At 46.6% G+C, this 14,370-nt stretch overlaps 4 protein-coding genes across 4 annotated transcripts; 3 read left to right on the forward strand and 1 right to left on the reverse strand.

Moving 5' to 3' along the window:
• Nucleotides 1-271: 271 nt before the first annotated feature.
• N7478_010545 (uncharacterized protein) lies at nt 272-1,351 on the forward strand (the record flags this gene model as incomplete). The annotated part of the gene is made up of 2 exons (XM_056926759.1): nt 272-1,017; nt 1,069-1,351. The coding sequence occupies 2 exons, from the start codon at nt 272-274 to the stop codon at nt 1,349-1,351; spliced, it is 1,029 nt and encodes a 342-aa protein (XP_056776129.1).
• A 4,858-nt stretch (nt 1,352-6,209) lies between these two features.
• Nucleotides 6,210-7,896, forward strand: N7478_010546 (ankyrin repeat domain-containing protein; the record flags this gene model as incomplete). The annotated part of the gene is made up of 5 exons (XM_056926760.1): nt 6,210-6,342; nt 6,465-7,141; nt 7,403-7,687; nt 7,744-7,761; nt 7,816-7,896. 5 exons carry the CDS (start codon nt 6,210-6,212, stop codon nt 7,894-7,896), a joined length of 1,194 nt encoding a protein of 397 aa, XP_056776130.1.
• Nucleotides 7,897-8,989: 1,093 nt separating this feature from the next.
• Nucleotides 8,990-9,321, reverse strand: N7478_010547 (uncharacterized protein; the record flags this gene model as incomplete). The annotated part of the gene is made up of 2 exons (XM_056926761.1): nt 8,990-9,046; nt 9,100-9,321. The coding sequence occupies 2 exons, from the start codon at nt 9,319-9,321 to the stop codon at nt 8,990-8,992; spliced, it is 279 nt and encodes a 92-aa protein (XP_056776131.1).
• Nucleotides 9,322-10,755: 1,434 nt separating this feature from the next.
• Nucleotides 10,756-11,046, forward strand: N7478_010548 (uncharacterized protein; the record flags this gene model as incomplete). Its single annotated transcript, XM_056926762.1, has 1 exon — nt 10,756-11,046. The coding sequence occupies one exon, from the start codon at nt 10,756-10,758 to the stop codon at nt 11,044-11,046; it is 291 nt and encodes a 96-aa protein (XP_056776132.1).
• Nucleotides 11,047-14,370: the final 3,324 nt, after the last annotated feature.

Raw genomic sequence — 14,370 nt, forward strand, 5'->3', positions numbered from 1 at the left:
GGGCCAATCTCTTTGCGTCTAATATGTAGGCTAGTTGGTGCAATCCGCTGCCTCGATGGACTGGAATGCCTGCAGGTAGTCTATGAGAGCAATTTGGACCATGCAAAAGGCCCTGCTCCTGACTTACCCTCTAGCGTACATTCCACACTAGGCAGGAGCAGGAGGAAATATAAAAAGCTAGAAGGCACTCAGAGAGCCCAGTGATAAATTCTGTGCCTGCTACTTGTCTCATCTTTGATTGTCGATCTACATTACATTTAGTCTTTTCGCCATGTCTACCTTTTGGAACCCAGTCAGCGTTTGTGAGATTGGTGAGGATCTGGCCCACCAGGCTACCTGCTGCGGCATCACAGAGCGAGGTGCTCGCTGTAAGAATCGGATCTCTGCGAAGATGCTCAAGCAGAGAAAGGAGAAGCTGAGAAGCCTTGCTCGAGCACCTTTTCATGCGCAAACCCTGCAGCCGACATTACACAACATTGCAACTCATTTCCTGTGCTCCAGATGGCATCGAGATCGGCAAGCTGACCAGGTTAGTCGACGCTGGTATGATGCCGCTGTTCGCAATCAGCTCGGTAGCAACGTTGTGCTGGAACACGCGACCACGCTAAGCCACGAGGAAAGTGACCTGGGCCAACCTGCAGCCCATCAGTTGGACCATGGTGTCTCATATGATACCAGTGAGACTGAGCGCGAGCTCCCGCAAGCAATCCAGCCTTATGTATCCCCCGCGATGCTGCGTGCAAACAATGTGCCGTGGGCTGTCTCGCCGGCACAACCCGCCATTGCGTCCGTCGCGAATATTTTGGCAGGAACTCAAGACCTGGAATTACACTGCCTCGCTGTGAGCCATGATGTGAACGACATCCATTGTACCTTTTGCCTGGCGGAAGATGGAGACACGACCGATGAAAATGTGATTCTCCGATGTCAGCAATGCCACGCGCTATCCCACCTGTCCTGCATGGAACTCTGGCTGGACCAGCGTGACACAGGCTTTGACACCTCTTGCTGTGTTTGGTAAGTTCAGTCGCTTCAGTGTCACAGAGGGATAATTCTGACAATCAGCAGCCGCAGTAATGGTGCTCTAGATGCCCTCATCCGTCCCATTAGTTTCGCCAGCGCGTCGACGATAGACCTAGACATAGGCACAGGGCATAATTTGCAGCTAGAAGATACCTTGCCTACCGAGGATAGAACGACTGTTCAGGGCCGCATTGCTCGGTCACCCCGCGCACCAGCACGGCGCGAACAACCTCGTCGGTCAGCACGGCTGACACGGAATGTCAGTAGCACTGCCCCGCTTCGACGATCGACAAGATTGGAGAATAGCCGACCGCGAGGCCGTGAGTGATACCTTGACTTGTCGAGATGGTATTGATGGATATCAGATCTGTGTGATCGAAGTATTAGTAATGTTAGTCTACAATTGAAATGAAATCTTTAAAGAGAATTATAAATAAGAAACATAAAGAAATCAGAATCCTTTTTCTTTTGATTCTTTATTTTATTACTTGATTTACACTTAATTTGCTAATTGATTAATTCGTCTGTAATTCCAAACCTGACCAAGCCTCGCAGAGCTGACTCCACTAGTAACATCAATCTGAAGAATCATGTACGTAGATAGATGCTATTAGATTAATCTACTATCCCAAAGAGCGTACTGCGTAAAATCCAAAATCGATATTGAGAACCCCGTTGTTGACCCTGGGAACAGCTTGAGACTCCAGAAGCAGTTGGCTAAAAGAAATGGCATCATTTCGCGTGGAACCACACCTGAAGGTTCTTCATCGGTATATAAGAGAATTATGGTTACAAACGCGGCCCGATCGGCTCTAGGATCGTCGAAGCCAGCCCTAGGAACTTTGTTGCTCCTGAAACCTCAAGAAGGATTGTCAGAGATTGACATGAGGTATATACAGTGAGTGGAGGATGTGGACCCACATAGCCTATCTGGGTTCCCCTGAACGCGAGGAAGCTCTCTATCTTTTGCTTCCTCGCGCTACGTCTTGTATCTAGAGTCGACTATAGTTCTTTCACTAGTGATTATTCATTTGGAAGATACGATCCTCATCTAAAGATACGTGAGACCCTCACACCAGAGCCAAACCAACAATGTTTGTTGATTAATATGTACACGAGCTGGTTTGGATACGTCGTGAGGCAGTTTGGATAGAACTCTCTTGCCGACCAGAAGACGTGAAATTATTCGCCAACACTTAGCATTGAGCATAAATTGAATCGAATGATATTCCTTGTCCTTATCTTTATGAATCCTCAATCCTAGTTGGTAACTCTTTGTGATTTTGCCAAGTCAACTGTAGTATTTCTAAACTGATAACATAGGGCACATCGCCCCGAGGGACAGTCCATCACCTTCCTCTTTCATTGTCCAGCAACCTTGTCAGATTGAGTATTGAAGGGTGATTCCAGTAATCGAGGACGCTAATCAGCCTCTCCCGGGATAATTCCAGGGCCTGCTCGAAAAAGCGCAGCCGGGATAGCTGCTTGTCGTGGCGAAGTTGAAGACCGTCACTCTCTTTTCTCAGGTTCGTACCAGCCTCCTTCAAGATCTTATTGCTCTGCTCTAGCTTCTCGCCATCGATGTGTTTGGACGCGCACAACTCCCATAGGCGTCGATAGAGCTCAACAAGTCGAGCTGCTGGAAAGGCGAACTTGGGATCGTCGCGCTCGAGGTCTGCTAGCACCTTCAGAATAGGTTGAAGCGGCTCGTTCGCCACGGTGTGTCTTGTTTCTGCTTCCTGTTGCGAAGGGGAAGGCTGCAATGGTCAGAAAAAGCGTTTGAAGCCGAATTGGTTCAATTACCAATGAGACATGGTCAGAACTTTCCTGTGATTTGTCTTTCTCACAAAGGATGGGCAATTTATGGACTGCTGATCTCCTTATTTTTCCTGGTGTAGCGAGCTGTTCAGGGGATCCATTTTGTCGAGAAAGTCATGGGTCTGGTCAATACAATTTCAATCGATCCTTAGTGTCTCTTATAGACGATGCAGACGCAGGTGTTTATGGGCTGGGTTTTACCATCACCACAACAGTCAATCGAAGTAGTCAAGTGTGACTAGAGTTGGTTTACTTTTCAACAGACTGTTGACTATACATCCAATAATAAGGATAGTCAGTTAGGAAAACCGATCAAGCCTCACGATGTTGAGGGCCAGAGATCAACGCTTGCTGAGGATATATGTTTCAATCAGACACCTCTTTCCCTTTCGCTGAACGCCTCAGAAATCCGACAGATGGAATATTGTAGCACGTATAGTCATCAGAAAAATAATTTCAAAAGAAAAATAATAAAAAACACTTGGTGTGTGTTGTTAGTCGCAAGCTCGGAAATTGAGTGTTGACGTGTGGCCAAGCTTCAACGGGTTGACGGGTCGAGCACGAACTCGCTTTCTGCAGTCTAGAAGGACAGACCCACAGCTCAACACAACCAACACAGCACTAAAGCAAGGCTAGCAAAAAAAGGTGCATGATTTCTAAGGATGAAATTGTAGGCGCTTTTCGGTGAATCAACGTTGAGTCACCCACAGGTGAGGTGATCAGAACAAGAAATATGAGCCTGACATTGCGGATTGAATATTGTTGTGATATGCGGCTGGTGCAGATCAGGAACCAAGCCGAACCATCGGAATTAATTCCGAAGTATGTATACGAAGAGTCAAGTTGATTGGAAATCAACTTGATCTTCTCATTGTATATATAGCTTCATGTGTTCCCTTTAAAATAAAAATAATCAATCTTCCTCTGAATTACAACAGTAAAAGTAGAGCTCGGCGAGCCTTGCGGTACGTTTGCGAGTTGATTATACACCTGATCAGACTGGTACATGTTCCACGGTGGATGCCCGCCGTGAGAATCGTCCACGCATCGGATTAGGGCCTTTTGGGCTCTTTTTCCTTATGGCCTCCGCAGTAGGGCTTGAAATCACACCGTTACAGAGGCCCTTGGCCCACAAGCCCATCAGACTGAGAACTCTACTCTCTCATCATGATTGGGATGCTGGTCGTACGGTCACCTCGACGAGTCTCAAAAGAATCGTGTTAGCTGGTGCTCTCGACTAGGGCTGTCATTGTGGTCGAAGATGGCTGATTGTGATGGGAGGGTTCGTGGTTCCGGCTGATATGGACACATCGGAACGGTGCCCGCAGCAAAACATCCATCGCCTCTCGACGAAGCCATTGAGGCTGCCAGGCGCGTACAAGACACGATGAAAGGGTCGCCTGATGTCTCGCCGAAATGATCCGGCTTAGGCCACTCCGTAAAGGATCTTTCAAGATATGTCAGCATGAGCGGGGATATACGGAGGGTTACTTACAGTCTTTCCATTCGCTACCTTGTCCAATTTTCGTCTCACTTGAACGGGGCACTATACTGATAATGCAGATAGTCTTGGCGCGGACCGGCCAGACCTCCGATTTTCGACCCAACGGATACTTCCTCCAAGTCAGGAAAATCGCTTCTGGTCTAACCCTCAGCTGAGATCAGGGCCGACGGTTGACAAAATGGTCGTTGGGCAAAAGCCTCGAGCTGACATACCTCGTTGCTCGCGAGCAACCAGCCACACAAATCGCTACTCCAGCGGTCGTGGCGGCGTGCGCATTTAGTCTTACTCTGAGATCCTCATCGAAATTTGTATGAGTCAAGATGACGACGCGCTCATAGCCCTGGGGGTGGTATTTTGAATCTGGCGGGGTACATCGAACAGGATTGAGACGCTGGGGCCTCCATGGGGGCACCACCTGTAAAGTATCATTGGGCAAGTCCACCAAACCCGAGGCTCGTGAATTACGTAGGAAGCTGGTGCTCACAGGTTCTGGAGATAAAAAGTGATATGGCCATTGGCCGCTGCTGGCAAGTGGGTGTAGATTCTTGTCACACTGACCTGGGCCAGTTCATTCAAACAGACCTGGCTGGTCGTCACATCTGCTGTTTCAGTCTAGCCTCCGATTATATCGAACTGGCAAGGGACATACCTCTACAGAAAGCCTTGCTTGTGCTCTCATGGTCTAGTAAACTGGTGGAAAATGACACTTATGATTAGCTCGGCTCGGCGCAGCTCAAAGGTAGACTCACGGAAGAGTTGGACCCAGTCAGAACTCAGTGTCTGTCTGGCGGACGTGAAAATATTCGAGTAGAGCAAATCAGCGCGCGTGACAAGAGCTGAGTAGGTGGAGAGGTCGGGACATGCACTGTGCGTGTCAGCAATAAGAAGAGCTTAGAGGGTCATAGGTGAAAAACTTATAATGGGTCTATTGTAGGAGGGCACATCGAATCCTGGGGCAAGAAAGCTCATCTGAAATGAGATAGTAGTGAACAGTTTTGACAGAAACCGGGGGAAGAAACCGTATTTATAATTTTCGACTTGCCTTGTCGTCGCCTGTCTCACCCAACCACTGAGTGATGTTGTCAGTCTGTTGCCAATTTTGAGCGGCTTTGACGATACTTGCGCAAAGTGAGGTTGGTTGAGCTGTCCTTAACTGAGGTGAGGGCCTGGTCAACAACAAATTACAGGATGTTGAGCCAATATACGTACTTTTCAAGAACCACACTCTGTCATCGATTCTTCGCATGTACATCTGCTGCGCCAGCGTTGATCAAGCCTCAACGTTGAATCCAGCGACCACCACTTCAACGATTGTGGCCCATGTGCAGTGAATCATCAGTTCAACGCGTCGATATGCTGTGCCATCACCATCGTTCCACCTTAAATACTGTCTTCAGGTTAAAACCCGAGGTCGGTGAGTGTGTTGTCCATTGAGCAGATGTGTCTCAATATGCCCTCACTTGTTGAGGGCGGCCGCTTCAAAAACCTGCTACCGACCCTATAGATGTCTCGATCGACTCCAGCCGTGCCACATTGGCTGTCAATACAGTATTGTAGAGTTCGGGGACTGCATTCCTGCTGTGCTCCCCATTCGGCAACACTTCGTTTCTCAAAGGGCAGAAAGGCATACTATTTGGTCGCTGACCGCACATCCAAGTTATTGAACTAGCCGCCCCGTATTTGTTCAGCCCATCGCCCGCGCTACAAATGGTTCATCATGTAGATTTAGTGGTGAGGGCGCACACGAATGTCCGTTATACTGCGGTAATGCGGCATGCGCAAACTAGTCCCAAGCTCTTGAAAGCTGGTACTAAGACCCCTTTGACTGGCTTTAGGAGCGCTACAGCTCCTAGAACGTTCGATCATGATCCCAGGACTGACTTTGTGCTTTCGAGGATCCATGTGTGGTGTTCTTGAGACACGGACTCTGGTTTCACATGCAGACTTCTGGCCGGGGTTCTCCGAAGTGTCAAAGGACTGGGTCCTCCAGAACTGGCGTATGCTGATCTAATTTATGCATATAAGGGAACGGTGCGCTGCGCTATGAGACCCCGGGTGATCTCTCTTTCAATCTGCTGCGACTTAATACCTCTAACACAACCCGACACGGCAAAAACAGATCCTAATGTTTTCCGAACTTCCAACAGAGCTTTTGTTCTGGATTTGCAGATACCTCCAAACGAATCACATCCTGAACTTATGCTTGATATGTCGCCGAACCAGTATCATTTCACTGAAGCGCTCTTCCGCTCCCTTTTGGTCGATAAAGTCCCGCCGCTTTTTCGTGCCGTGGCGGCCCAAAGATTGGACATAGCAGCGCGATTCATTGAAGAATACCACCTAAATATTGACTCTGAATACGCAGGGAAGAATGTGCTTCTTCTTGCTATTGACCTACAATACCCAGAGGCCGTGGGTCTGATACTCGAATATCAACCTAATCTTCGCTACTCTTACGACTTTGGCGGCCGAGGCCCGCTATCACTAGCCGTGATTGACGAAAACGCTGCTATTGTTGAGCGCCTTCTTCAATATCAAGAGATTGATGTCAACGATCGATGCTCGGATGGACATTCTGCGATGGTGTACGCGGTCAATCGTCGCGAGTATTACATTTTAAATCTTTTGCTGGATGATTGTCGAGCGCACGTCAATATCACGGATCATCTCGGCTGGACGCCACTACATTATGCAATTTTTGAGAAGAACCATATTGCAGTGGAGATGCTGGCGACGCACGCGGGAATCAATGTTCACCGCCAAAGCTCACAACATGATCCGCCTCTTGTGTTGGCCGTGAAAAAAACCTGATGGGCAGCAGTCTGTCCGCATGGTTGAGTCTCTCCTTCTACACCCTGAACTTGATGTGAATCTGTCAGACTGCAGAGGGCGAACGGCTCTATGGCACGCTGTCAACCGAGGCCACTTCGACCTCATGAAACTTCTTCTGCGCCTGAATCGTTTGAAGTTGAATGAACCTGATAGATATGGGATAACTCCATTGGCCCGCGCTGCGAAAGTCCTAATCTACAGGTCTTTGCTCTACTATTGGAACAGCCGGGTGTGTGCATCAATGCCCAGACAACACAGGTCGTGCCTCCGCTTTGGTTCGCAAGCCGCGCAGGCAACACTCCCGCAGTGGAGGCACTCCTTCGTTTGGAATCAGTCAAGGTCAACCAGAAAAGCCCTACTGGAACTACACCCCTCCAAGTCGCTGTTGTATTCTACAAGTTGCCTGTTGTTTTCGCTCTCCTCCGACAAGAAAACAGAATCTACATCAACGCCCGCGGTCGTCAACAAGGGACTGCGGTTTTCTTTGCCGCATCCACTGGGTGTGTCTCGGTGACCAAAGAATTGCTGAGGCAACCTGATATTGACTTGAGCTTGACCGATGACAGAGGATCCACAGCCCTGGGGTGGGCAGAGCATGCGGGATATTTCATAGTCGCTGATCTGCTGCGCAATCACAGTTCACGGAAGAGGCAGAAGTGTTGTTTGGAACGGGGTTCGTTAAACAGAGGTACCGGATTGACCTTCTAGTCTCAAGCTGAATACTATTTGCAGCAATGTATGCTGTGTAGCTATACAGTACAGTAATTGCCATCCTCAAAGTTGTTTGTCTAGTTGAGTTACATCACTCCCAAAGCGACACCATTCCACTAATATAAACCTACCGATGCATTTTAAAAGATACGGTAATTGGACAATTTATGGAATCGACGCGCCGGACTTTCCCGTGTAACCCAATACCTCTATCACCATACCACGTAACTCGGCGTCGTGGAACCCATTGTAGATCTTTAATGGCCAGGACTTACCCCGTATCGATTGTTTGTTATTTCCAAATCATTCATGGCTTCTCGAGGCGGCGGTATGCCAATCATATCCAGAGATTAGCCCAATGAGCCAGAGAGGTTCCGGGATTCATGCATGCTTCACGTACTGCCCGAGTCACTCACCTCAAAGGGATGGTTTGGGTTGGTTTGGGGGATTGGCGGAGAACAATCGATATCTGCTGTCAACTTGATCGTCAGCCAGAGAGCAGTCACAATGCTAGGGGTCAGTTTGATATGTTATAATGCTTATTTTGAAGACTGTGAACAGATTCAACAGATGTGCAAGCGGTGTCCGATCGATTTATATAAGAGATGCCCATTCGAGCCTTTCCAGAAAGTGTTAGACCCAAAAACTCATCCAGCGCACCGAAGATGCAAGCTGAGACACTCACTGGTCAGTATAAAGGGCCTTGGGTGTACATGCATGGACCTCACTACATGTATATCAACTGATAGCCAGCTTACCTTTCAGGCATCCTACAGGTGTCTCCAGATGATGACTTCTATATATCATTCACTTTGGGAGGAACTTGAAGAGATATGCCCGGCCAGCGCTCGAGCTTTGGATCATATCTGTTTCATTATAATTCAAAACTGCTGAACGTTGCTAATGGGAATAAACATTGCAGTGCTTTGAAGGTATTAGTGGTCCAACACAGGGAAAAGTAGCGATAATTTATTGATTATGGATCACTTCATACAGCCCTAACTCATAATACATCATTAAACTATTCCCTTGGCCATGATAACTTGATCCATTGTTTGCACATGCCTCGCATGCATTCATTTGATGAGATCCTAAATACGCTCAAAGAACGTGATTAAGACTGCATTGTACATTCAAATCGAGATTCGCAAGACCATTCTAATCATTGATGATTAGTTTCGTGAATATAGACGGTATAGCATGCTTCTTACCTGAACAGCCTGGTTATCACAACAGTAAACGTCGCCGCCGGAGCAAGAGTCACCTAACGCGCCCGGCGCAATATTTCCTAAACTTAGGAGCCCGCCTTGGCCATTTCCAGAGCAAACAACACATTGGTCACTCGCGCAGATGGTGCCGTCGCCGCCATTTGAGTCCATGACTCCACCAAGAACGCTTGCCGCGAAAGCAAAAGATAGTAGATTGAGCTTCATGGTTCCAATCGGTATGGATAAGCGGCTATAATTGAACAGGTCATCAATGATTGACAAAATTCATTCCTTTCTAAAGTGATATGTCGAACAATTTATACCCACAGGTGCTAGCGCACTCGATGAGATATTATCCCTGAAGATAATCAAAGACATTGATGCGAACCTTGTTTGATTATGTCACCAGAATGCTACTTCCAGGAGAAAGAATGTAGGGTTACTGGGGTTCCAACGTCTTTTGACTTTTGGTCAAGAGCGTCATCGGATTAGGTAGTGGGTGGTAGATCAGTGGAACCGTGGGTCTATGTGCAAGCTCGCCTTTTCTAGGTTATTCTCTGAATTTAGGTACACTAGACAGGTATATGTATTCGATTGTTGTCTGGACATGAAATAGGAGAGGCTTCGAATTGATGCGAATTTGTTCAAAAACAAAAAAGAACAAAACTGAATATTCTACCTCCCAAACCTTGTAATTTACCAACACGAGATCCTAAATCATCTTCATATTAGAATGACTATCCTAGGGAAAGATAGAAAGCATTCCAGATAGCCCATATTTCGACGTTTCAACTCACCAAGCCACCGACTACACATTCTTGGAGGAATAGGGTTGCAACAAAGCATGCAATGTATCGATACAAGTCAATTCATCATAATAAAGCGCAGTGCCATCATGGATGGGATTTTCGAGCGTGGGTTGGAGAATGATGATAAGAATTCCCTGAGTCAAATAGTTGACAATATCAGTTTCCCTTGTGATGTTCTGTCGGTCTTAGTGAACCGTATCCATACATTATTCGTTACTGTACCGCTAGCTTTGCGCCTGAGAAGCAATGATTGAGCTCAATCATCCTTTCAATCAGTCAATTCAATCAGTCAATTCATTCAGTCAATTCAATCAGTCAATTCAACCAGTCAATTCAATCAGTCAATTCAATCAGTCAATACTGGACTAGGTATTGAACATATGCTGCATACTCTCATTTTATCTCGGTGATGATCATTCAACAAATTATTTGCCAAACATCACGTCTACTGATCTGTGGTTAATTTCCCACTGCGATCAATGCAGTTCGGAGACCTGAGATTGATGTTCCTCCCTCCCCTAGCGTTTAATCATATCCACAACCCAGTACGGCTTGCTGATCAGTATGTGGCGGAGCAGGTCAATCAATGGCACTTATGGTTCTCAGGGTCTGCGGCTTATAAAAGAGTGATTTGCAGAAATTTTCTTGAATTCTCCATTAAGGGATTATCTACAGTATTCCTGGTCAGGGTGACACATCGATCCTCTCAGCTTTTCAGGCATGTTGCCCGTCAACCCCATGAGCATCAGTGCAATTTGGAACCAACAAGTGCACGTACTGAGCATGCGGTCTTTATTTTTATTTTTATTTTTATTTTTGCTTAGCAACATATCAGCGGAACTCGAGGACAATGTCCGACACGCCTAAAGTAAGCCAATCACCGCAACTGTGCCCCGGTCTCACGGAAGGAAGGACTGCCAACCTTTCTCGTGGACATTTGAATCCACAGAAGAATTGTTTCCTTTCTGTCGAGAGCGATCAAAAGAATGTAGCTCGTGCCCAGGTCGGACATGCGTCTTCTGCACAAATCTTATTCTTTGTCACTAGGGAGGGCCCGGCAGATCTCCAGACGATCCCAGTGGGAGGAGCACCCGCTTGGAAACGTCTTCTCGTTGTTTCCTCGGCACTCCTTCAACAGTGAAAATTAAAATGCGGTGATGTTATGATTGTGGACATTCGTCGAAAAGGTAAAGATTATGCCGTCATCATGTCCTTCTTGTGACGAATGATCGGCAGGGTAACCTCGTAAACTACACAGACCTCCTCTTTCAGTCTCTCCGTCCCGGGTATGCCTACGACAAAGCAAAGTTCACCGTCACCCTCCCGAAAACTATCTACAAAAGCCTGGATAATCGGGATATCAACATTCCGGAAATAGTTCTTTACGTGCGCGACGCGATTCATCCCTGGCGAACCACCATCCTCTCCAAGAGAACAATCAGACGGGTGTTCGAGAACAGATCGGTGCAAACACAATATTGCTTTGCGTGTGAACGAGAATTTCGCGTTCTACGAGCCACCCAAGTGTTTGGAACAGGAGACAATATTTCGGAACCCGGCGCGTTGATTCCAATATGTGTGCTACATCTCTTATGCGACGGCAAAAGCTGGCAAACAATTCTCAAGGTGCCAGACTGTCCCCGAGTGTCCCCATTATACATGGAAGGGACAAGGGATCGTATTGTGGGCTGGAACCGCTTATGAGGCTTTGTTGCTGTTTTTGGGGTTGGAGAAGGGAGAATGGATTGAGACATTCTCCCAGAGCTGCTTGGGTTTCGAATGAAGAAATTGTTCGCTTTCAGTGTTTCCGCAGTGACGAAGGACCCTATACTTGGTGATGGTTCTGTCACGGTAGGGGAAATTATAGAGTCAAGTAGCTCGGTACCTTTTGCGTAGACCTTCACGCAAATCATTCACATTCATCATGTATTTAGCATGTTACGAAATTAATCGACATCTTGCTCAGATTTTTAAACCATCCTGTACGGTAATATAGATGACGAAATTAATGAAGCCTAGCTTAGAAAGTTTGCGATCAACATGGCAACGAAAGTAGAGGGAGCGCGTAGTATCGAAAACTCCCAGATCCCTAATGCACTGATCAATATATGTGGCCCAGACTGTGTTACCAATCGGTAGTCTCTATAGCAACTGGTAAAGATCCTGTATAAGAGGATTGATGGCCATCGAAAATCCCTTTATTTGACCAGCGGTATATGACCCAGTCGCCAGGGGACAATTATATCACATCCCGGTAGTGATGATTTATAATGCGGACGCTCCGTAGAAAACGCGAAACACCAGCACCGGATACTGCAATGATGACGGCGTCCCGGGCCAGTTGTGCCAAGACCAGATCCAGGAAATCGTCATGGACGAGCACACATGTGTTTTTATAAGGGGTGTGGCAGATTTCATAAAATATTCAGTCAACTTCAAATAACAATCAATTTGTCGCCACTCGTCGTGACATTATTGACTGCGTACACTCAGGCCTATCGCGTTACCAATAAATGGCCTGGCGTGTGCCTGATCATCAGAAATGTGAACACCTATGCAAAAGTCAAAATAACGAGACTAGCATGCGTATACATCAACAGATCAGTATTTTCACAACAGCAAGTACCGAAGTTCAACATCCAAATCAGCTTTAGTCTACCTTGTGGCTTTCTTATGATACGGTTCAAGCCATTTCCTTGCAACCACACCATCCTTATCAAACTAGTTCTCGAGCTTATTGGTTTGTACTGTGGATTGCGGAAACAGACTTGTCTACAGAGAAAAATTATTTTTCCCTGAGCGGCTCACTCTGAATTTTCTGGCCATTTCTTATACATGACAGCTTTGCTTCCTGATGAAGAGATCAATTTGGTAGTGTGCCGACTTGCACAACTCGATCAATTCGGCGGGGACATGGTATCGAAGTACAGTATTGTAAGTCATCTTCTTTTGTTCTTTTGTTGTTGTTTTTTTCTGATATACCGTAACATCATTTAGGGGCATAGGCGGAGAACAGTCCCTCATTATTAGCCTTGGAGCTAACCGCCAAATGACAACTTAGCCCAGCCTGCAAAGCGTCTCCGGCATGGGGGGATTAAAAGAACTGGACTTTGTTTGCTATCAATCAGTGCCTTACGCAATAATATGGAAACGCTTAATACTACTGGGTTGCTATTTACCTACGTGCTCCAGACACGTCAGGCCAACCGACCAACATATTGTTTGAAATCTACTTGACTGGTTATACCCGGAGCAGACGTTGGGACGACAGTATTACTCACAACGAGCCAGCACCTTCCGGGGGCGTATATGGACTCGATTCGCCAAATTAACAACAAGATCATCGCGCAGAAGGCACATCCTGGCTGATGTCTAGAATTAGTTCCCAACGATCTATGGAGGATCAGATGTTGAGTGACCAAGTTGGAGAAAATGGAACAAGGGAGACCTGGAGGTCTTTTTGAATTATTTTTGGCCCATACGCACTAAACAGGCGAGGTCCTTCAAAAGTCCCATGCGATGGAATGCAAGGAAATCTTCCCGACAATCGAGAGGCAGCTAGCGATCGGCATTCCTCAGGTCAACCCAGTCTTTCAGAAAAGAAATCACGATAATAACCAAGACGATGATTGAGCAATTTGAAAAACTGCTACTTCAGCCACTTGAAAGCCTCGAGCGGTCCAAAACTCCTATCTCCAGACCAGGGTGATAGTGATTGACGCATTGGATTGATGCGTGGGAGATAGTGAAATTCGACTAATCCTCCGACTTCTCTTACAGCTGCAAAATTTAGCTGCCGTGCGTCTACAGGTGCTTTTGACTAGCAGGCCTGATTCACCAATCCGTCTAGGGTTCTTGAAGGTTGCGGACAATGACCATAAAGTCTTTATTCTCCATGACATCCCTCTTGAAGTGATCAAGCATGACATAGCAGTGTTTTTGATCAGCGACTTCAATAAATTCGAATGGAGCGCTTCCTATCAATAGACTGGCCAGGCGACGAAGATGACTGTGCAAGTATTGTGCATGCTAGGGATGTTACAATGAAGTTTCAAAATTTCGTAATTCCTAAACTTGCAATGTGATTTGGAATGGGCCTTGGAATCTGGAAAATAGAGCTAATCCCAAGGTAGTAGTGATTATCGTTTGCTCTACCAATCAATGCTTTCGAACGTGAATGATATCAGAATATAAGTAGATCTCTCTCGGCCAAAACTGCCCATATTTGGAGCTATATACGTACAGATGCACCTTGCATAAATGGGGCCTCACATTTTTTCCGATGTGGAGTTGCCACCAAGGGGGGTTGGAAAAACCCACTGTTTTAATACATTACTTCCGAGAATCGAAGTCCAGTTTTACACATCCCTAGTAGTGACTTGATTGATATTTTCATACTTTCCCAAGAAATGCTGTCAATTCCAGCACCACCTGCGGGGGTCAACCTTCAAGAGAGTCAACAGAA

The sequence above is a fragment of the Penicillium angulare genome, assembly GCF_028827245.1.
Source record: "Penicillium angulare strain IBT 27051 chromosome Unknown utg000007l_segment0_segment0, whole genome shotgun sequence".
Lineage (NCBI taxonomy): Eukaryota > Fungi > Ascomycota > Eurotiomycetes > Eurotiales > Aspergillaceae > Penicillium > Penicillium angulare.